This window comes from Serinus canaria, chromosome Z (genome assembly GCF_022539315.1).
Source record: "Serinus canaria isolate serCan28SL12 chromosome Z, serCan2020, whole genome shotgun sequence".
NCBI lineage: Eukaryota > Metazoa > Chordata > Aves > Passeriformes > Fringillidae > Serinus > Serinus canaria.
The window spans coordinates 31697809-31722492 of record NC_066343.1 but is presented as its reverse complement, the minus strand read 5'-3'; the positions used below and the strand labels follow the sequence as shown (position 1 = coordinate 31722492).

The following is a 24684-nucleotide window of genomic DNA, read 5'->3' as shown; positions in this document are numbered from 1 at the left end:
GTTCTAGAGATTATAACATCCAGAACATTCCCATATTCCTCAAGGACAACATAAATGGATGCAGAAATCAGTTCTATATACATGAAAGAAGACTTTTTAACAGTCAGTTTTACTGTGAGAGTTCTGCTAGCTTATGCTTCTAGACCATTACAGGTAAACCTGTAGGTTGGAAGAGATGTCCACAGGTTGCCTAGATCCAACCTCCTCCATAAAGCATTTACAGCAGATTGCTGGGAATCATATACCAGTATCGAGCACTTGTAAGGACAGAGGTCTAACAGTCTCTTTGGGCTTCTCTGCTAGAGCTTGGACCCATACTTCGTATTTTGTCTGTTGCCTCTTGTCCTTCCACTAATAATCTCTTGAGAATAGCCCAAATCTGTCTTCTTTCTACCTTCCCATCAGGCAGATGCAGTTCACAGTTGTCTCCTCTACGCCACCTTTCCTTTGGCTTGGACAAACCCAGTTCTCAGTTTCATCCCACCTATCATATTACAGTGTCTCTCACCTTAGCAGTATTCTGCTGCACTTCTATACATCCACATCTCTCTGGTACTGTGGAATCCAAAATTACATGCTCTGTCCAGATGTGATAAGTACTGATCATCATAATAAGTACTGATGAGAGGTTATGATTTCGCAGCTTGACAGCCTGCACCCCAATGAGGACTGTCCAGATCACAGTCAACTGCAAGGTCCCCAGATAACATATCCTCCTTTGCCACCCACTAGGACCCCAGGGCTTTTGCAGCAGAGCTGCTCCACAGCCAGGGACAGGGGTCTCATCAGTTCATTTTTCTGAACTCCTGTTGAGCTCCTCTGAGTAAAAGTTTTCCCTTTCAGGACATCCCAAAGTGGTATCATTCTCAAACTTGCTAAGAGTAGCCCCTTTCATCAGTGAAGTTGTTAATACAAGTGACAAACAGCACTGGTGCTGGTACTGATGACTGAGGAACTGGTTGCCAGCTGGGTTTCATTTCACTGACAATACTATTTTAGGCTCAGCTGTCTGTTCACTGTCCAATCAATTTTTTTTGCTCACCTAACTGTCCACTTTCTTAGTTTATATCCAGGCATTCTGAACATAAAGACAACATGGGACACCTAATCAAAGGTTTTCCTAAATATCGTCCTCTCACCCTTCTTCACATACACAGTCATCTCTATCAAGACAACTGGATTACTTAGGCATGATTTGCTCTGAATAAATTCATGTTGACATCTGCTTATTACTTTCCTGTCCCTCATGTAGCTGGAAATAAATTCCACATGGACTTGCTTTGCGAAATTTCCAGAAAGCAAGCTGTGGCTGACCAGTCTCAATAGTTCCCCATGCTCTTTTTCTTGTCCTTCTTGAAGCTGAGTGAAGTATTTACCTTTTCTCAGGCTTCAGGCACCTCCCCCGCTTGAAGAGGAAGATTGGGGAAGATTAGATAAGTAACAGATTCAAAGCTTAGATACAAAGCAGCCTCACATCACTATCAGCCAAATACTGTGGTATGCTCTGATGCACTCTGTCTGGTCTCACATATGTCTGTATGCTGATTAGTTCAATCCAGCAGGGTCAGCTAGAGAAGGCTGCCAGGGAACATGTCCTGTTGAGTTTTAAACATCTACAGGGATGGAGACAATCTCTCTGGGCAACACTCTCCAGTGTTCAGCAACCCTCAAAGTGAAAAAAAATATATATTCTCACATTCAGATGAAATATAATGTGTTTTAAGCTCCGCTCACACCCTATATTGCCATGTTACTGAGTATTACTGACAAGAGTCTATCTCCACCTTCTTTAGACCCTCCCATCATACACTTTGATAAGATAAATTGATAAGATCTAACCCAAGCCTTCTCTTTTCCAGGCTACATAGTCTCTATCCCTCAGACTTTACTCATAAAAAAAACTCTATAGTCCTATGATCACATCCTTGTGGACTTTCACAGGACTGATTCCATTAAAACCATGTCTTTCTTCTCCTGCAGATGCTTGCAGGAAGGTCAATTGAAGCAGAGGACAAAATTTTTTACCTGTTTTCTGTCTCCAGTTCATTCTTCCGTAAGTTTGCATCATCAAGAAGGCTCTGCAACAAGGCAATCTTCTCATTGTCAGAACCTTCTTGGTTCAATTTTAATATCTTGTTCTCATGCTGAAGGCGAATAAGTTTCTCCCTAAACACATACAACACAATTTTTTAAAAAAAAGAATACCAGTATCTATAACAAAGAAAACAGTTTACCATAGGAAGTAAAATAACAACATAAATATAATCTTTTTAAGGCAGATGCTGCAACAACAATCATATCATCAAACCCTCAAATACAAATCCTATTTAAATTGTAATTGCTGAACACAAAGAAATTACCTCAGTCCGCCCATCAGATCTCAGAGTACAGCTCAACAAATATATAGGGAGAACTGAGAATGCAAAACTTAATACCAAGTGAGAAGACAGACTGTAATCTCAGCTGCCACTAAACTACTGCATTATCCTGAGCAAGTAATTTCAGCCCTTAAGTTTTTTTACACAATCACAGGACCATTTGGGTTGAAAAGACGCTTAAGATCATTGAGATCTAACATAAACCCAGCACTGCCAAGTCCACCACAGAATCATGTCCCTCAAGCACCACATCTACACATCTTTTAAATACCACCAGGATGACGACTCAATCACTTCCCTGGGTTCAATGCTTGATAACCCCACCTGGTGAAGAAATGGCTCCTAATATCCAATCTAAACCTCCCCAGCACAGCTTCAGGAAAAATGACCAACCCCCACTTCATTACAATCTCCTTTCAGGTAGTTGTAGAGAATTATAAGCTCACTCCTGAGTCTCCTTTCTCCCAGATAAACATCCTCCTGCTCCTCATAGAACTTAACTCTCTAGACCCTTCTCTAGCTCTAGCTCTATTGTCTCTAGCTTTCTGTCCTTCTCTGGACACACTCTAGCCCCTCAACATTCTTCTTGAAGTGAGAGGGTGCAAAACTGGACACAGGATTTGAGAGGTACCCTCACCAGTGCCAAGTACAGGTGGATAATCCTTGCCCTGGTCCTGCCAGCCATTCTATTGCTGATACAGGCCAGGATGTCATTGGCCTTCTTGACCACCTGGGCACTCAACAGTTCATGTTCAGCTGCTGTCACCCAACACCACCAAATCCACACCAAAACAACTGGTGGCATCCACAGGGACCTGGACAAACGGAAGAAGTCAGGCATGAAAATCTCTTGAGGTTCAACAAGGCCAAGTGAAAGGTCCTGCACTTGGCCCATGGCAACCCCTGGTATCAGTCCAAGCTGGGGATGAACAGATGGAGAGCAGCCCTGTAAGAAGGACTTGTAGTTGCTGCTGGGTGAGAGGCTGGACATGACCCAGCCATGGGCATTCCCAGCCCAGAAAGCCAAATGTGTCCTGGGCTGCATCCAAAGCAGCGTGGGCAGCAGGGGAGGGAGGGGATTCTGCCCCTCTGCTCTGCTCTGGTGAGAGCCCATCTGAAACCCTGCAGCCTGCTCTGGGGTCCCAGCACAGGAACTATGTGAACTAATTCAAGTGTATCCAGAGGAAGCTGCTAAGATGATCACAGAGATGGAGCACCTTTATTAAAGCAGGCTGAGAAAGCTGGGGTTGGGGTTGTAGATCAGATTCCAGGGATACCTTAGAGCAGCTTTACAACAAGAGCTGGAGAGAGATTTTTTACAAGAGCGTCAAGAGACAAGACAAAGGAAAGTAGTGTTAAACTGGAAAAGGGTGGTTTAGATTAGATATGAAACAGAAATTCTTTACTTTGAGGGTTTGGAGGCAATGGCAAAGGGAGTTCTGGATGCCCCATACCTGGCAGCATTCCAGGCTAGGCTGGATGGAGATTTGAGCAACCTCATCTACTGGAAGGTGTCCTTGCCCATGGCACAGTAGGTGGAACAAGATGATCTTTAAGGTCCCTTTCAACCCAAGCTGTTCTATGACTCAACAATTACTTCCCACTGTGCATCTTTTCAGCCAGTCTTCTCCAAGCCTGCAGCACTGTACATGTTGTTGTGATCCAAGGGCAGGACCTTGGCCATGATGAACTTCATACAACTGTCCTCCGTCCACTAATACAACCTGTTCAGATTCCTCTGCAGAGCCTTTTGACCCTCCAGCAGATCAACACTGTCCTGAGTAACCAAAATTTATTGTATTCCATATCTATCTGTGCCCAAAACTGTTACTCTCCTCCTGCAGCTGGAAAACAGAATGGTGGAGCAGGGGCTGGGGGGTTGCCCCAGTGTCCTAGGGTGACTGTTATCCCCATTCGTGTGTATGTAATTTATGCTGGATATTATGTTCTGTGCCTTTAAGACTGGCAGAGTGAGAGTTTTGTTTTGGGCCTCCTATCAGCTACTCGGCGGGACATACAGATAGCACCAGTGCATGTTGCGGCTTCTCTGCTTTTTGCCCTGCTTTTTGCTCTCGCTCTTGCTTCTGCTTCGCTTCTGCTTTGCTTGCTCTTGCTTCTTTCCCCCCTTCTCATTAGTTACCTTAGCTAAACAGTCCAAATTCCTTTCTGGACTGTTCTCCCCCCCCGCCCCCCGTTGGACCTGCTGACTGCTCCAGACTGGGATTCAGAACACCGAGAGAGAGAGGTTACACCTTGTGGCTGCAGCAGCTGCCTCAGCACCGGAGGGACTGACAACAGCAAACCCCCAGGAGAGACTTTTCTGAATTTGTCATCTTTCTCAGAGCAGTGGAAGAGTGGTGTCATCCGGTATTGTTCATTGTGTGTGCTGGGGGGTGCTGTGCTTGTCAAATAAACAGGTTCTTTCCACCTCTCTCCGAGGAATTCTTCCTGAACCAATTGGGGAAGGGGCCTGTGGGTTTGCTTTTGGAGAAGCCCTTTTTGGGGATTCTCTCCAAATTTGCCCTAAACCAGGACAATCTTGGCGCCCAACGTGCGGCTCGAGAGAGAGTGGAGAGACCCTGTTTTGAGTGCATTTTGGTTACCATTATTCTGTTTCAGTGTAAAGCAGTTAATAGACATGCTTTTTGAATTCATAATGTCTATTGGGGGGAAGGCTTGCATGCATTTCTGGTCCCTAAGGTTTTTTGAGATCTTAATACCTCTATGGTCCCTTGGTTTGTTTTCTTATCCAGAATAGCTCTTGTATTGTCTCTAATACGTAGCTTTTACAGCAGAGGGGCAGTGACCAGAGTAGCTATCCTGCTGGGCTTGGTGGTAATAGCTTGCAAGAAGTTTGTAAACATGCTGGGGTCTGCTCCAGGTGTGAATGGTTCATGGCTATGGTTATGCATCCAGATTGTTAGAGGAAGAGCAGGGGGTGAGGCTTTTCAGCCTTTGCTTTCCTTCTTCTCCTCTGAATCTGTTGCATCGCTTTTGGAGAATGTTCAGTTTCCCCTGAATGTTAAAGAGACCATCTTTCTAGTACTCAATCTGGTAAGCTTGCTCTATATAGTCTGCTGCATCTCTAGAATGAGGGCTGAGATTTCTAGCCGGGCTGATGAGATCCCTGACTCAGGAATAGACCCAGGTGTGGAAAATCCTAAGTGGTGTGGGAAATGGGAGAATATGGGCCAAATCCTGAAGGAATTCTCTGACCCTATAGTCTGGGACTTTCCCCATGATCAAATTCAGAACCCAGTTGAGGTGGGGAAATATCTGAAAGAGAAGTACCAGGATGACCCTAAAGAGAAAAAGATCATTGCACTGAGCTGGGCCTTGGCATATGCTTATCGCACATTGCTAGATACAGTTGGCCAGCAGACAGAGGCAGCGGGGCAGGGAGACAAAACAGCCAAGCTAGATAGTGAGCCTAAGCCAGCAGCTAAACCAATGGCTGTAGCTACCAGCACTAGAAGTGGGAATGCACGGGCAAGACCAATCGACCAGTGGATGATGATGAGGATGATGCAGGAGAAGGACCCTCAGCGCCTCCTGATGTAAAATCAGAAGTCAAAGCAGCAGGTGCCAGACCAGAAGCCCATATGGAGTCCTTTTCCCTGAAGGACCTCCGTGGCCTAAGGAAGGATTACACCCGGCGACCTGATGAATCCATAATTAGTTGGTTAGTCCGTCTCTGGGATGCTGCAGGTGAGGCCACAATCCTGGATGGTACTGAAGCCAGGCATTTGGGATCCCTGTCACATGATCCTGTCATCGACCAAGGAATGATGAGGGGGGTTAATCCTCACAGCCTCTGGGCACGGGTCTTGGACAGTGTTGCACAAAGATACCTGTGTGCAGATGATCTTTATATGCAGCAGACTCAGTGGAAAACCATAGAGCAAGGGATCCAACGCTTGAGAGAAATGGCAGTGGCAGAGATTATCTTCTCAGATGACGTAACAACTAGGAACCCAGACTTGGTACCGTGCACGTCTGTGATGTGGCGGAAACTTGTACGACTCGGGCCACACGAATATGCTTCTGCCTTAGCCATAATGAAGCGGGATGAGAGGGATGAGACCGTGCTGGATATGGCGAAGAAGCTCCGAGCATATGCAGACGCTGTGCATGGCCCAACACATGCCAGGATCGCAGCAGTGGAAACACGTCTGCAGAAGTTAGAGGATAAGATAGAGGAGAATCACAAGAAGCTCAGGGAGGAAATTAAGGAAGACCTTCTCCAAATCTCAGCAGTACAGATCAGACGTCCTAGTGCCCAATACAGACGTTCCCCAGATGGAGAGAGAAGGTACACCCCACGAGCTGAGCTGTGGTTCTTCCTGCGTGATAGTGGAGAGAACATGAGGAGATGGGATGGGAAATCTACTGCTGCTCTGGCATGACGGGTACGTGAATTGAAGGAAGGCAGGACTCAGAGAGGGAGTTCCACCAAGAGGGAAGCAGCTCCAGTTGCCCATAGCCAAACTGCCAGATATGATGATGATATGTCTGATCCCCTTGAAGGAACATCCAAGACATATGCCCAGGGAAAGAAGGATGACCAGGCTTAGAGGGGCCCTGCCTCTAGCCAGGTAGAGGCTAGGGAAAACCGTGTTTTTTGGACTGTGTGGATTCGTTGGCCTGGCACATCTGAACCACAAGAATACAAAGCTTTGGTTGACACTGGTGCGCAGTGCACATTAATCCCATCGAGACATGTGGGGACGGAGTCTGTGTCTATTGCCGGTGTGGACAGGGGGATCCCAGGATTTCACCTTGGTGGAAGCGGATGTGAGCCTGACGGGAAATGAGTGGAAGAAAAACACCCCATTGTGACTGGCCCGGAGGCCCCATGTATTTTGGGCATAGATTACCTTCGAAGTGGGTATTTCAAGGACCCAAAAGGACTCAAGTGGGCATTTGGGATAGCAGCTGTAGTGACTGAGGGCATCCAGCAATTGAACACTTTGCCTGGGCTGTCCGAAAACCCATCTGCAGTAGGACTTCTGAAGGGAGAAGAGCAACAGGTGCCAATTGCCACTTCCACAGTGCATCGCCGGCAGTATAGAACCACTCGAGATGCTGTGATCCCATCCATAAGATGATCCGAGAGCTGGAGAGCCAAGGGGTGGTCAGCAAGACCCACTCACCCTTCAACAGCCCCATTTGGCCTGTGCGTAAATCGGAGGGGGAATGGAGATTGACGGTGGACTACCGTGCATTGAACGAAGTGACTCCGCCGCTGAGCGCTGCTGTGCCGGACATATTAGAGCTCCAGTACGAGCTAGAGTCCAAGGCAGCAAAGTGGTATGCCACTATTGACATTGCCAATGCATTTTTCTCCATTCCTCTGGCAGCAGAATGCAGGCCTCAGTTTGCTTTCACCTGGAGGGGAGTGCAGTACACCTGGAACCGACTGCCCCAGGGGTGGAAGCACAGTCCCACCCACCATCTGCATGGACTGATCCAGACTGCACTGGAAAAGGGTGAGGCTCCAGAACACCTCCAGTATATTGATGACATCATTGTGTGGGGGAACACAGCTGCGGAAGTGTTTGAGAAAGGGAAGAAAAATCATCCAATCCTCCTGGGAGCTGGTTTCGCCATTAAAAAGAGCAAAGTAAAGGGACCAGCTCGTGAGATTCAATTCCTAGGAGTGAAGTGGCAGGATGGACGGCGTCAGATCCCTACAGATGTCATTAACAAGATCACAGCTATGTCCCCACCAACCAATAAGAAGGAAACACAAGCTTTCCTAGGTGCCATAGGCTTTTGGAGAATGCACATTCCTGAGTACAGTCAGATCGTGAGCCCTCTTTACCTGGTCACCCGCAAGAACAACAATTTCTACTGGGGCCCTGAGCAACAACAAGCTTTTGCCCAGATCAAGCAGGAGATTGCTCATGCAGTAGCCCTTGGTCCGGTCAGGACAGGACCAGATGTGAAGAACATGCTCTACTCTGCAGCCGGGAACCATGGCTTGTCCTGGAGCCTTTGGCAGAAGGTGCCTGGGGAGACTCGGGGTCGGCCACTAGGATTTTGGAGTTGAAGCTACAGAGGCTCTGAAGCCAACTATACTCCAACGGAGAAAGAAATCTTGGCTGCCTATGAAGGAGTCCAAGCTGCCTCAGAGGTGATTGGCACAGAAGCACAACTCCTCCTGGCACCCCGACTGCCGGTGCTGGGGTGGATGTTCAAAGGCAAGGTTCCTTCCACTCATCATGCCACTGACACTACATGGAGCAAGTGGATTGCCCTTATCACTCAGCGCGCCTGTATAGGTAAACTGAATCGCCCTGGGATTTTGGAGGTGATTACAACTTGGCCCAAAGGTGAGAATTTCAGTGTCACAGATGAAGAACCAGAACCAGTGACACGGGCTGAAGAGGCTCCTTCATATAACCAGCTGCCACCAGAAGAAACAAGCTACGCTCTTTTCACAGACGGTTCCTGTCGCATTGTAGGGATGAACCGGAAGTGGAAAGCAGCCGTATGGAGCCCCACACGACAGGTCACTCAAGCTACCGAAGGAGAAGGTGGATCGAGCCAACTCACTGAACTTAAAGCTGTTCAGCTGGCCCTGGACATTGCTGAGAGAGAGAAATGGCCAAGGCTCTACCTTTACACTGATTCATGGATGGTAAGTAATGCTCTGTGGGGATGGCTGGAGAGGTGGAGAGAGGCCAATTGGCAGCGTATGGGAAAACCAATTTGGGCTGCTGATGAGTGGAAAGACATCGCTGCTAGGGTAGGGAAGCTACCTGTCAAGGTCCGCCATGTAGATGCCCATGTCCCCAAGAGTAGAGCCAATGAGGAGCATCAACACAATGAGCAAGTAGACCGAGCTGCAAAGATAGGGGTGTCAAAGATAGACCTAGATTGGGAACACAAGGGAGAGTTATTCCTAGCTCGGTGGGCCCATGATGCCTCAGGTCACCAGGGTAGAGATGCACCTATAAGTGGGCACGAGACCGAGGGGTGGATCTAACCATGGACAGTATTTCTCAGGTTATCCATGACTGTGAGACGTGTGCTGCCATCAAACAGGCCAAGCGAGTGAAGCCCCTGTGGTACGGTGGGCGGTGGTCCAAGTACAAGTATGGGGAGGCCTGGCAGATTGACTACATCACACTGCCCCAGACACGCCAAGGCAAGCGCTATGTGCTGACCATGGTAGAAGCCACCACGGGATGGTTGGAAACCTACCCTGTGTCTCATGCCACTGCCCGTAACACCATCCTAGGCCTTGAAAAGCAGGTCCTTTGGAGGCATGGTACCCCTGAGAGGATTGAGTCAGACAATGGGACTCATTTCAAGAACAGCCTCATCAACACCTGGACTAGGGAAGATGGTATTGAGTGGGTGTACCATATCCCCTACCATGCACCTGCTGCAGGGAAGGTAGAGAGGTACAATGGGCTACTAAAAACCCAACTGAAAGCCTTGGGTGGGGGATCCTTCAAAAATTGGGAGCAGCACTTAGCAAAGGCTACCTGGTTAGTTAACACTCGAGGTTCCACTAACCGAGCAGGTCCTGCCCAGTCTGAGTCCCTGAATATAATAGATGGAGATAAAGTCCCAGTGGTACATGTCAAAGGTTTGTTAGGGAGGACAGTGTGGATCAATTCTGCCTCAAGTACGGACAAACCCATCCGTGGGGTTGTTTTTGCTCAGGGACCAGGATGCACATGGTGGGTGATGCAGAGAGATGGAACAACACGATGTGTACCTCAGGGAGACCTGATTGTGGGGTGAGAATGAAATTGTTTGACGATATGGGGATAGGGGGTGGAATGTCCTAGGGTGACTGTTATCCCCATTCGTGTGTATGTAATTTATGCTGGATATTATGTTCTGTGCCTTTAAGACTGGCAGAATGAGAGTTTTGTTTTGGGCCTCCTATCAGCTACTCGGCGGGACATACAGATAGCACCAGTGCATGTTGCGGCTTCTCTGCTTTTTGCCCTGCTTTTTGCTCTCGCTCTTGCTTCTGCTTCGCTTCTGCTTTGCTTGCTCTTGCTTCTTTCCCCCCCTTCTCATTAGTTACCTTAGCTAAACAGTCCAAATTCCTTTCTGGACTGTTCTCCCCCCCCCCCGCCCCCCGTTGGACCTGCTGACTGCTCCGGACTGGGATTCAGAACACCGAGAGAGAGAGGTTACACCTTGTGGCTGCAGCAGCTGCCTCAGCACCGGAGGGACTGACAACAGCAAACCCCCAGGAGAGACTTTTCTGAATTTGTCATCTTTCTCAGAGCAGTGGAAGAGTGGTGTCATCCGGTATTGTTCATTGTGTGTGCTGGGGGGTGCTGTGCTTGTCAAATAAACAGGTTCTTTCCACCTCTCTCCGAGGAATTCTTCCTGAACCAATTGGGGAAGGGGCCTGTGGGTTTGCTTTTGGAGAAGCCCTTTTTGGGGATTCTCTCCAAATTTGCCCTAAACCAGGACACCCAGGCTCCTTAAAAGTTGAAGCACGCCGACAGAGTCACTCTGCCCACTCCTTAGACTCTTGATTCTTTCTTGCCCCTACTTGCTACAGTAGCAATCAAAACCTGTTTCAAAGTGAATTTTGCAACACCCATCTGCAGCCACTGCCTCAGTACCCTTCAGTGGATCCCACTCAGCCCCATGGACTTGCAGGTGTCTTGGTGGCACAGCAGGTAGCATAGCTGTAAGCAGGCATAGCATAGCTCTTTCCTCCTGTTTTATGGTGACTTTATTCAGCTTCTTACATCTGTCTACCAGATCAGAGGTGCTACTATCAAAGACTGTAGCAATGAAGGCTTTAATTAGATCAACTTTCTCCTTATCCTTTACTGATATGGTTCTCCTTGCAATCAATAAGGGATTGAGATTCAACTTAACCTTCATTCAATTGTGAATGTATTTACAGAAACATTTTTTTATTGTCTTTTATTGGCAGTAGCCAGAACAAGAACTAGTTGGGCTTTGGCCCATCTAATTTTCTCCCTGCGTAACAGCACATCTCTGTATTCCTCCTGAGAGGCTTTGCCCCTTCTTCCAAACACGATACAATCTTTTTTATCCCAAGTTCTGGCCAAAGCTCTCTGTGCAGCCAAGCCAGTCTTCTTGGCTCACCATTTGGCACATGGAGACTGCCTGCTCCTGCACCTTAACAGTTCCTTCTTGCCCTCCCAGACTCCTTTGCCCTTCAGGACTGACTTCCAAAAAAATTTGTCAACCAGACCTGTAAACGGATCAAAGTCTGCCCTACAGAAGTCCAAAGTGAAGGCTCCGCTGGCCTCTCTCCTCAATTCTCAGTGAATCAAAAACTCTCTCATTCAGTGACTGCAGTGCCCAAGATGGCCTCTGATCATCACATCATCTACCAGTCCTTTCCTGTTCATAAACAGTGAGTTCACATCCTCCCTAGTTGGCCTGCTCAGCAGCTGTGTTAGCAAGTTATCTTCTGGACAGTTGAAGAACCTTCTAGACTGATCCCTTTCTGCTGTGCTGCATTTGCAGCAGCCATCTGATAAGTTAAGTCCTCCATAAGAAGAAGGGCCAGCAATCTCCAGACCTCTTCCAAGCTCCTTATAGCATAGTATCCTAGACAAGTGGTCTATAACACACCCACCAGAATATCTACCTTGTGGCCTTGGCCTTAATTCTTACTCAAAAATACTCATCTCTTTCGGTACCATCATCAAGCTACAGGCAATCAGAACAGGGCAACAACGAGTACCTTTTTCTAATATCCAACCTAAACCTTCCCTGACACAAATTCAGACCATTCCCTTGGGCCCTGTCACTAGTCACAACAGAGAAGAGATGAGTGTTCACCCTTCCTCTTCGTCTCTGGAGGAAGCATAAAATCTCTGTTCAGTCTCCTCCTCTGCAGGCTGAACAGATCAAGTAACCTCAGCTACTCATCATAGAGCTTCCCCTCAAGGCCCTTCTCCACGCTTGTGGCCCTCCTTAGGATGCTAAGAGCTTTATGTCTTATATTGTGGCACCCAAAACTGCACACAGGATTCTGCTCCAGTGCAGAGAAGAGCAGGACAACGCCCTCCTTTGCCTGGCTGGTGATGCTGTGCCTGATGTCCCCAAGGACACAGATGGGCGTCCTGGCTGCCAGGGCACTGCTGACTAATGTTCAACTTGCCATTGACCACTGTAGAGGTTAGTAAAATAAAGCATGCATTAGCTTACTTTATTTCAGGAGTAATGATTTCTGCTGCTAAACTGTCTGAAGGCTCTTGTCTTCCCAGAGGCATCAATCCTGAGTAAGGAAAAGCATACCACTTTTTCACATGACAAGAAGTAGACATTGCTCTAGAAGCTTCACACTACTGCTAGACAATGTAAAAGGACACAAAGTCAGGCTACAGCAAGACTGACAGACAAACACAATTTCATTTGGTGAACCATTAGATTTCATCCATTCTGAAGAAACAATGTTGCAGTTTATTTCCTGCTCATTATCTTATCTAAGAACTATAAAGGTACACAAGATTACACATACAAATGAAATATAACACAGGAAACATCATGACAAAAATATGTCTCTAAAGGAAACAATGTATCAGATATACATTATAAAAATTTCCCACTGGAGAGGAGACTAAAATTCTGATTGATGCAAATAACATTCAAAGCTTTTGCTTGCTTATGAAGCTATGAATAGTTGAAGTTTTTCACTGCTGATTTTAGAAGAGCTTTATTCTGTGCTAAACAAAAGCACATCCAATACTCTACAGAAAATTCATGTACCATGTACACTTTAGAAAAGAGGCATTTAATCTCCTTATTTGTCCTTTACCTGTAGTGGTGAGTTGACCCTCCTGAGCTTGTACACATCTAAGTTCTTCAATAGTTTCTTTCAAAGAATCCCTTTCTGTTCTTAATCTCTGAATAATTGGAAAGAGAATCAGTATCAGTCTTGGAAGTCCAAATCCATCTCTAACAGCCTTCAAAATTTTAAAAATTATTCAATGTAACTCTAGAAATTACTTTCAAATTAAGGTATCTGTTATTCCATAACAGAATAAACGTAAGTATATATATATTTCACAGGAATAGTATTTTGGGGTTTTTTTGGGAGAAGGGTTGCTGATCTTATTAGACTAAAAATAGCAGGGGTGTAAGTTTACAAAATCAAGATATTAGTAACACAAATTTCTGGTACCAGGTAGTAAACAGTATCCATGAGGCCACTCAGCTGTTTTCCTTTCATTGAGGTTGATTTCAAAAGAAATGAAAGACAGTTGAGAGACCATAGATTCTTCCCTCACCATGAATCAAAGATTCAGTCAGGAGCGAAATAACAAGCAGATAAGTACAGAGTCAACATAACAAACTGCTTTTACTTCACTTTGTTGTCTTTCACCACTGAAAGTGTGAAACATTTCCATATCACATTCCTCCCGTGTGTCAGCTGTTCTTGTCATTCACCAGTACCTTGGCTATAAAAGAAAACTTGTTGCTTAAGACTCAGTCTAAAGAGAACTGAAGAACAGGATTGGTCAACTTGGGGGATCCAGACAGATGTGCTATTCAATAGCATCAGGCAAATACTCTTTCAATTTGGCACAACTAGCCTTCTGGTGAAAAAATAACAATCTACAGATAACACCAAGTTTTTGTCTGGAAGGTTGCCAAGGGTCAAAAAAAGGAAAGAAATTGGCTACTATGTAATGATCCAATCAGACATGTTCAGTATAACTAAATGGTCCAAGATAGACCTTGCCTCTATATGGGTATGGAGTTGTGTTGGCTGACAGCATTTCATTTTACTAACAGTTGATTGCCAAATTCCAGAATATTTTAGTGACTAAAAAAAGCCCTAGGGCTTCACTGGTACAAGCAGCTCAATCTCATAGTACTTACAACACACGACAGAGGTAAAATTCCGAACTACTTTGATGCAGATATCAAACACAACCATGTTTTGCCAGAACATAACGAAAAAAATATTATCAATTTCAGTAACTATTTCCAAAATATAGCTGACAAGATCCGACTACCTAGTTTGTGACCCGTGGTAAGCTACTTTGCTGATACATACCGACAACAGAGAACAGAAAGAGCAGGTAATCACTAAACTGAGGTGATGAGGGAATTCTAGCTGTAATTTACTTTTCACAGGTGCATATCCATTCAAAAGAATGTACTTAAGAACAATACCCAGCTCAAAAAAAAAAAGCTATTTGCCAGGTGGTAAATCAGAAAACTGTATGACAATGGCCTGCAATTCAGAGCCTTTGTGCAAGATGAAATGGTTCACTGGGTCATGGATAAGCCACAGCAACAACTTTACCATTGTTCAACATAAAAGAATTGAAAAAAAAAAAAAACCCAATTTAAAAATAAAAAGCAAAAAAGAAAGCCAAAGCACAATACCAACACAATTATTATGAGCATTCCAGCCTGATTTGAAGGGCAGATGGAAGTGATGTGAAGGTCAAGTGTCCATCAGAGCTTGAAAATTCAATAAAAAAATGGGAATCAATGGCCTATGAACCTAAAGTAACTGAAAATTTTCAGTTCAAGTTATATTTAAGTGCTGGGCTTGGAAATCCTGGAAATAACTGGACATGAAATATGACTATTGAGGAAAAAGCCTGCAGAGTTTCTGATAAGTTGGATCAATGGACTTAAAATTAGAACATGCCTAAGAAACTGCTAGCTGCAATTGCTGACATTGATTTTAGGTAGTTTGAACCACCTGCATATACATTCATAAGAAAAAAGCTGAAATTAACTGCTGAGAAACGACAGTGTGTAAGAGAAGTCTGAAGGGTCAGCCTTGGAAAAAGAGTACAAAGCAATTGATCACAGAATCACTAGCAGCAAATGACACTAGAGGAAGGGGATAGATTTGTATCTACCCTGTGTATTTCACACTGGCAGTACAAGACAGGTCAACAAGGAGCTGTCATAAAAGCTGAGATCGCCACAAAGGACATTTCCCTCTACACAACTACTAAGCCTCTTCCTACACTAGTGATGATTCCACAAAGAGAAGCATGCTGATGGTACCTCAAAGAATGCCTTAGGGAAAAAAAGCAACAGGAATTTAGTACTTGGAAACTAGAAACCCTGTTGAAAATAGCTTTTCAGAATACATAATAATTACCCTGGGTATTTATTAACTTTCTCATGGTAAATAGTCAGGAAACAACTTCAGATGCCAAATATGAAGGCTTTTCATCTTAAAAATGAGTTCCATATGATTTTGTACAGTCACTTTATTCCACACTGTACAATTCTTAGGTTTAAAAATTATCTTTTACATAAACATTAGAAAATTTTGGAGGAAAACGACTTCCTAATTTAAAAAGATGGCTAACTATAATTACCACATCTCTGTGTTATAAATGATACAAAGTTGCTATTGTTACTAACAAAAAAATAACACCTTGGCACTTACATCTTTTTCTTTTTGGAGGCTGTCTACTTTTTCTTTCAGTCGTTTGCATTCATAATCTAATTTATCAGCTTTCTTGGATTCTTCAGATAACCTGTTTTGTAGTTCAACTGCCTGTGAGAACAAGAATCAATAATGTGTCTGCAAATGTTAAAACAAAATACACAAGACAAAGCAGCCAATTACAATGCACAAGTCATGATGTAAAACAATTGAAACAGTTACTTATAGGACATACGAAAAACTTCTTTCATCAGTTGTTCTGTGTTTCAGCAAAATAAAAAGTATTCAAATATTAGGCCTTAGTGCAAGCAAAGATAGAAAAAATGTGAAGTATTTTCACTAAACCTAAAACAAGAATTTAAACTCAAGAAAGGTTTACAGAAAAAAACCATGTCGTTCTACAAATCAAAAGGATTAGGAACAGCAGAAAAATCTTTCTGCGTTCTAGTAAAAAGAAAAGACTCTGAAGAAAGCATCTTTTGTTAACTTTACTTCATAAGCCTCACTCAGAATTCAGCTACTAGTTCATGCAGCCAGGTAACATCCCCTGAAATGTCCTAATAATTTTTAATACACTAACATAAAGATTCAGCCACAGACTCCAAACAGTTTATTTCAGTGAGAAACACTGCCACATGTGTGCTTTCAACTACAGATCAGTAAAGAACTCTTAAAATTAAGTGAGCAAAAATGTGAAAGGCAAGCACAACAGAAGGCAGATCGGTGAAGTCTTCCCATTTCAAAACTTTCAGCCTTTACTAACAAAGATTCATTCGAGAACACTAGTAAAGCTCAATGCAGAGAGCATGAGAGCAAATAAGCTAAATAAAGATGGACCTGCAAATACAAAAGCTGAATGAAGACTCAGCGAAAGACCTACAGCTTCTTCTGAATCGGTTTATAAGAAAGCTTTTTCATGGCTTTAGATTACAAAGAAGTGATTAAAGCAGTAGCCATATCTACATCAAGATCTCCTAGTGGCTCTAATGGCCTTTTATTTTCAATGTGTACAACTATAGCAAAATAACTACAAGGCCTAAAATAGTCATGGTCCTAAGTCTTAGAGAAGGATTTTGCTGTTGTTGTTCCTAAATTAAAGGCTGCAAAACCAGCACAGGCTTGCATTTTCTGAGATTTAAGAAATGAACTTGTTAGATATGAAAATATTTCATTTTTCAGATGTGACATTTATCACTGAGGCTATCAGAATAACTGCAGGTATAACAAAACAACTGCAGACCTTCACCAGTGACAGTGCCACCTCTTGGAAAATATAAGTATTTTCACCTCAAATGGAAAGAAATGCATTTATGTTTGTAACCAATCATGCTAAGGTAATGGAATGTAGGAAAACACTGAAGGAAATAAATTTGTCTTGAAGACTTGCGAGTGTATAGAAAAACATACAGTTTCATGGTAATGTAGAAGACTAAAAAAATGAACTGCCATCACATTCACTAAGCATTATCTGTGTGTGGAATGAGTAAAGCAGGAATCTTGCAACAAAGAAAAGCAAGACATACTGTTAACAATGTATCAGAATGTACATGCACAAAGGGGCTGAATTAAAATTACAAAAAAAAAAAAATCCTGCAGTCTTTACCTTCCAATTCTTCATGCCGATATAAAGTTTCTTGAAAAGGCTTATGATTGCTCTCAGAAGAGTGAAAATAAAACATAACCACTCAACCTCACCTCACAGACTGCTCTATGCAGTGAAGATGCAATTTCCTTGCAGATTACTATAGGAATTTGAATGATCCACTTTCATCTGCATAGCACAATGATTCTAAGCCAAAGAAATAACTCTCTAATGGTGTCCTCATGAGTCAAGTTGGATCCTTCAAACACCAGACAAGACATATTCCATTACAGGAAAACAATAGTACTCAGCAGCGACATAACATCACAAGCCTTGCATCCAGCTTACTTCTGATATCACAATTTAGGATTCCCAGAAAAATAATTTTGTGACTTATGAGTCACAGGCAGGTTTGAAAAGGAGCCCAGTCTTACAGACACTGCAGACAAACACAGAGTGTTCATTTTGAGACACCATAGTTAGGTGAAGAAAAACATATCTGCCACAGGACACCTAAGACTTATTCCAGTCTCAGTCAGTAAACAGTTTTGCATGAAACAACAGCTCCTCATACAGGAAACCCTATGCATAAAATACACTGAAGAAAATGAGTACTTTAGCAGCACAACTGATGGGACTGGCCCTTCCAAAATCCTTTTGGTTGGTGAAATAAGAAGAATCAAATGCAGATGTTGAGGTTACACAACAATATCACATGTTCAGCTGCTTAATGGAGCAAAATATCGGATTGCCAGTAAACTTGATACTACTCATGTGTGGTAGGCCATTCCTTTCTACATTTACATTTCTCTTTGCCCCCTTGGACAATTTTTCTTGTCCAAGTTATTTTTTTTCTGGTAAAATCATTTGGGCTGTATTTAAAATTAGCCCGCATATAGGCTGAAACCATTTGTTTTAAACACTGAGATCACCAACTGCAGGGAAAAAAGTCTATCAAGTCTTAAGAGAAACAGATCGCTCCTGGGCTTTTAGTATTGTTTAGTGCTTGTTTCTATACTTTATTCTATGGTAAACTGACATACAGGGACCCCACCCCTGTGCTGTGATCGTTTGATCAGGCAGAAAATACAGAGCAGGCACTACTGCTTTAATAAACCATGCTCTGTCTAGCCCTGTAACAAGAATACCAGAATGATACCGTGTCCCTGAAGCACATGTTGCACCTTTATACAAACAGCATCACATGGCACTTGGATAAGCAGGAGGATAAACAGGTGCCTTTCACTCCACAGAGTGTGCTGCTCATACATTTTGTATTCCAGTAGGTGCATATAAACAACAAGGATGACATGTGTCCTTCTCTCTACTTAAGCGGAAAAATTCAGATGTATCAGAGAAACTAGAACCTTAAAAAAAGAAGTTACTTAACAACAGGAACAACTTACCTCAGCTGTGGTGTGTTCCTCACTGCTGGAAAATTGTAAGTGACAAGTGGATACTTTTTCTGAAAGGACAGTCTCTAATTCAAGCCCCGCTACTGAATATTAATTTGGAATAATTTTAGGGAAAAAAAAGCTTTACATCTGTTGAGTTTTTAAATGCAAGAAATACTGCTTTCTGACCAAGTAATAAACTTGTATTAATGACAAGAGCTGTAGGAAAGGGGGACAAAAGGTAGCAAGTACCTATAAAACATGGAAGTCTTTTAAACAGGAGTTTCATAGCTTTTTTTTACTTTGAGGTATTAGCCATGTTACGAAGACAAAGTGCTGAACAATACAGAGTACTATAGCATTGATGATGCCTGTCCTCACCTGTCTCTTATATGTTTCCAGCTGACTGCGTGCTGCGTTGGCCTTCCTTAGTTCTTCCTCCAGGCTGACAGTATTTTGCATGTACATTGTATTCTTCTCTTCTAAAAGCTTCACCTGCCGCCGCAAATCACCCAGGTCCTCCAATTTCTTTTTGTATGACTCTACCTGGCTTTCTAACTTGGCTACTTTATCAGAAGAATGCCTGAAGAGACAGATTTGTATCATATTTGAACTCCAAAAACTAACAAAACTAACAGAATTTAAAATGCTTCTTCACATTCATTTCTTCATTTTCTTAATGCAGAAGACATTCATGGGAAGAACAACAAAGTGATCATATCCTCCTATTACTGATTTTTTCACTTTCAATTGACTGTTTTCTTCCTATAACTATTTGTCGACTCTAAGAGTTGCTGCTGAAGCTTCTTTTAGACCCTATCCCTCTTCCTAAACTACTTGCTTCCAACCTTAAAATAATAGCTAAAACAACCTCACTCCCACTCATTTCCTTTCTATTCTAAACTATCTTCTGTCCTTAATTTTTCTACGGTAAAGAAGAAAAGTTTCTACCATTCAGTTTGTTTTAATGGTAACCAGGACTAAAATCATAAATATCTCTCTGCTAGACAAATTGTGCTTGGTGACACAGAAGAATTGTAACCATTTTGAGACTTGATTCCTTCTAAAAAAAAAAAAGGACAAAAGAAAAAGAAACACCAGGCTTCACCTTTTCAGAGGTTTATCAATCCATCTGCTGCACGCCCAAGAATACAATGGACCTCACCTCCCCCAAAGATCTCTGCTACTATTAATGTTCCCTGTATCATTTTAGAATCAACCAGCTTATAGACCCAATCTCCCGTGAAACCCAGGGAACTTCCCACTGAATTAATGTTCGGTTTATGGGACATTGAGGCAAGCCAGCTCTCTTTAATCCTCAGTGAGGTGCAGGGCCTCTCTCTTGGGACAAAGAATTGCTCTTTGAACCCATGCCACCCACACAGTTTATGCAGCCTGATGGGTTCATTTCTTATACTAATGACAGAAGGGATAGAGACAAAGAGCTTTGGTAGAAGGCTGCTGGTGAATCAGGAATAGCAGTATTAAATAAGTCTTGCTGGACAGAATGAGTAACTGCTCTGAATAATCCATGGCAATAGATGCCAATACTGAAGGAATATGTTCCATAGTAAAACTGGCTGTCCCACTCTATAAACCCCTAGTATCATCAAATCATGACAACTTTCATTGCTAAAATCCAGTGGGAACAAGAGCTGCAATAGATGTTGTTCACACTAATAATACATGATAAACCAAAAGCACCACCCGAAGTCCGAACAATGCAAACCCAGGAAAGCAAACAGCCTAGTTTTCTGATGAGAACAGATGCCTGAGGCATGATGAAGGTGAATACTGCATACTCATAGAGACCTGTAGGTGCCCTGTTATAACCATTAATTGGCATAGAATTATTAAGTTTAATAACAGTTATTGATTAGGTACAAAATAAGCAACTATTTTACTCAAACCGAATTGTGTGTCAGTCTGTGTACCTAAACTGGAGGATCTAAAGAATCTTGCCATTGAAAGTGTTTAATATTAAATTACTTAAACAAAATATAATGTAGACTAAGTACACAAATTATACAGGTTAAAAGGTAGTAGTTAAAAAAGAGTTAATGGAACAAAATTTACCTGAGTACATCTATCTCATCCTTCAAAGACTGAGCCTCCTCAGCCAGTGTGGTAAGCTCTTCTGTTTGTTGTCTCAATTCTGCAATTTCCTTTTCTAGTTCTTCACAGCGTATTCGATAGTCATCTTTTGCAGCTTCTAATCTGTAAGAATGAAAAAAACCCCAGGAAATAATTTCTCATCCTGAGCCAGTTACCTTTCCTCTCATCCCCTCTAAGAACACATACAATGGCCTTCTGCTGCAGTGAAGGAAAACAAAAACACAATGTGCTTATTCAAAACGTAAAAGCAGATTGACTTTATCAATGCTCCCAATTTAATATCAGTCTTTCTATTTGAAAATTCACAAGGTAATTCACAAGGTTATATGTTCCCATAAAAACAAAACCTCAGGTTTCCTTCTATAATTGTAGTTTAACACAAGGGAAAAATTTTAACACAAGGAGAAATTTTAACCTTTTTTCATCTTCAGACACCCAGACTTTGAACATGACATCTTTATTCTATTCCGTTCAGCTGTCCAATTCACCAGCCTCCAACAATATTGACCTGATTGTAAGATGCTATAAGTGCTGTAGACCTCTCACTGAAGCGGCTTTATTTATTTACTCAAGAAGAACCTGTGCGTGCCCAGTACATATGGAGAACTAGACTATCTAGTAAGCAAATAAACAACTCTGACCAAAATTGCTGAACTGCTTGCATACACTATGCATAGCCAAAGCTCTATTAACCTGCCAGTGAACAAAGGGAGTAAGTAATAGAAACTTTTTCAATGTATTTTGAAAGAATCGAAGAAGACACAACCCAAAACAGAAAGTCCTACTGCTATTTTGCTCTGAAATTAAAACAAAAACAATCCAGGATAGGAGCTAAGGGCATGAGGAGAAAAACAAAGTCAAGGAGTCCAAAAACCATCTACAAGAATGGAGACAAGAAAATCTTTGAGTCGTCCAACCCCGAAACAATGAAGGTTTGGATCACAACAGACGAGGACAGTCAAAGCACAAAGAGGCAAGACTAGGAGGAAAAGGGGTGTACTGCACAAGGCACCACTTTAGCCATGCAAATGTCCTGCCTGATCAGGTAGAGCTGGAAGCAACACATGCAAATTGCCATTAGAAGCCACATAATATGAAGACAGGGGAAGGAGGTAAAGGAGACTTGGAATTAGTCTCTCATATGAAAACAGTTTAGAATGACCTTCAGAACCTGAAACTACAGTAACAGATGGTGCAGATACTGAACATGGGGACAAAATTGGTTTGAACAGTAACTGATACCAGACTCAGGAATCACTGCAGAGCAGAAGATTAATCAGAAGAGATAAAAGGGGACATCACCATTACTTTATTCCTTTGCATGGTAGACGTATAAAAAGAAAAAATCCAGGCACTAGCTGTTGTGAAAGAGCAACACAATGTTTTTCAAGGAATTGATAGGAGATGATATGTCAGAATAAGCAGGAAAGGAGGCTTAGCAAGAGGAATTGGAAAAATGGCAAAACAGAAAAAGAAAGGAAAGTAACGTGGCATATATTGTAAGAATTAGAAAAAGGCAATGAGAAGAAGATAGCAAAAGAAAAGCTGGCAGTGTAAAGAAAGAAATACTATCATTTCACTCACAAAGGAGAAGGAAAATATGGGTAAGAGAATGAAAAGATTATGGTGAAGTGAACAAGCTTTCTTCAGCAGAACAGGCTGACATAGCCTGAAAGCAACAGTCAAGAGGATCAGTAAGGATGTTTAAAGAGGAACTGTATTTTCACATACTGGGGAAATGTAAATAAAGTGCAAAACTCATAGATGGATAATCTCTATCTTTCATCATCGCAGAAATTTGCTTTCAAATTCAGGTAATGCTGGTGACATTATCATATATTCCTATGATAATGTCACCAGCAGTACAGCCTATAGCAAACTTTCTTCTAGGATTTACTAGAACTTAAAAATACAATCAGCATAATTTGCAAAAAGGAAAGAATGCTACTCATCAGTCTCACTGACTTTGCAAACACAGGTGAAATGACTGCACACAAGCAATTCAAAGTAACTCACAGTAGAGTGACATATAAAGTCAGCACTAAGCATTCAGCATTCACTTCAGCATTAAGAAACTGTGCTTTTTAAAATGCTGGATCTTGTAAAGAACAAAATTATAATGCATACATCACTTTAAAAACTGTACTATTGTGACTATGCACCATCCATTATACTAATTCACATTTGCAGCAGAACCAGAAATATCGAAGTCATCTCTATTGCCAGCTACAAACAAACACTCTAACCAAGTGTAGCTTTTCTACCTGAATGTTTCCTCTTGGAGCTGTTCTAGTTGTGTCTGCAGCTGCAGGTGTCTACGACCTGCAGGACTGTTGGGATCTTCAATGGAATCAGATTGATTTAAACGTTCCATCAAAATCTGGTTCTCGGCGAGCAGGCTGCTCTTCTCCTCTTGGAGGGCTGCAACCTGTTGTAATAAAAGTATGAGAAGGAGTAATTAACCTACCCAGGTACAGAGAGCACTATTTTTTCATGTTCATAATGAAGTATCAACAGAAGCCACATACAGAAACAAGCAGGCTTCACTAATCACATTTCACAAGAATACCCTGTATAAATTAATAGACATTCAATTGCTCTGTGATGTAACCAACATATTGCAACATTAGGGGCAGAGTTACAACTCAGGAAACATAACTATTCTTTAATGCTTTTCACACAAGCATTTAAAGAAAAAGTCTGTTCTGATAGCAGGTAACTTCATTATAATAAAATCTGCATCCTTTCCCTAGAAACAAATAAAACTAGCTCTTCACAGTAAAGGCCATCTGCAAGCAGGCCTGAAACAGGAACACAGTCCCAAAAACAGCTCACTTTCCACTAACACTGTGAAAACAGGCAGTAGTGGAAAGAACCCAAAGTGCTCCGAGACCTGAAACATGGGTTCCCATATTAACATGACAAAGATCAGCTTTATTAATTCCGAACGTTACTGAACTACAAGAAATTAATATTTTGAAGCAGGGTAGCAAGAGCAATACCTTTCAGGGCTCCCTCTTCACATTCCTCATGTCTTCCAGATGAGTATTGATTTACTTACACTAAGACTTACTCTAAACCCATATACATTTAATGGTCTACAGCAACTTCTGACTGGGATTTAACTATTAGCTGGAACTGTCACAGCAGCAGAACTTGTATTAGTTCACTAATGGCAAAAATTTTACCACACAGCTCAAACCCTTCCTAGCCGAATGAAAAGAAGTTTTGCTAGTATGAATCATAATACTGACAACACAGCAACAAGATAAGAAAACAATGATATTCATTCTGCTAGCACAAGTGAAAACGAAACAATTACTGTGAAATTTTCATCCCCCCTCTAAAAATTACATTTCAATATGCTAGTATGTTTTTCAGCTACTGAAAAGTTCATAAAACTTTTCTCCTTTTCAAAATTGATACAGATTCTATAGCAAACTTACCTGCATATCTAACTCATGACATCTCTGGGCAATTTCTTCTTTTGTTGCAAGTGCTTCATTTAATTCTTCTGTAGTTTTCTTCAGCTACCATAAACAAGAAATGTTTACATTTTCATCACTGTGATCCATTTAAAAATATTCTGAACTACAGCCTGTAAAATTATTTTTACATTGAGGTAATAAATTAAATCTTTAAAAACTGAGCAATTCTGCTCATATAAAGAAAAAAAAGAAGCAAACATGACTATTGTTTAGTTTGTGTATCAGTAAAAAGAATATATACCTAAAAGTAACATTTGCTTTTACATTAGAAATACCATATAACTCTATAAAATTGAGTCAAAATCTCCAGGAGAAATTGGGCCTGAAGAACTCA

At 42.3% G+C, this 24684-nt stretch overlaps 1 protein-coding gene across 1 annotated transcript in view; it reads right to left on the bottom strand.

Moving 5' to 3' along the window:
- The window catches only part of HOOK3 (hook microtubule tethering protein 3), a 945081-nt gene that overhangs the window by 23444 nt on the left and 896953 nt on the right, over positions 1 to 24684 (bottom strand). The window contains exons 7-14 of the mRNA XM_050987360.1: positions 24309 to 24392; positions 23127 to 23290; positions 20824 to 20964; positions 19129 to 19330; positions 15772 to 15882; positions 13162 to 13249; positions 12552 to 12621; positions 2026 to 2166 (exon numbers count right to left, since the gene is read on the bottom strand). Coding sequence (XP_050843317.1) covers positions 2026 to 2166; positions 12552 to 12621; positions 13162 to 13249; positions 15772 to 15882; positions 19129 to 19330; positions 20824 to 20964; positions 23127 to 23290; positions 24309 to 24392 — 1001 coding nt within the window. The remainder of the gene's footprint in view (positions 1 to 2025; positions 2167 to 12551; positions 12622 to 13161; positions 13250 to 15771; positions 15883 to 19128; positions 19331 to 20823; positions 20965 to 23126; positions 23291 to 24308; positions 24393 to 24684) is intronic.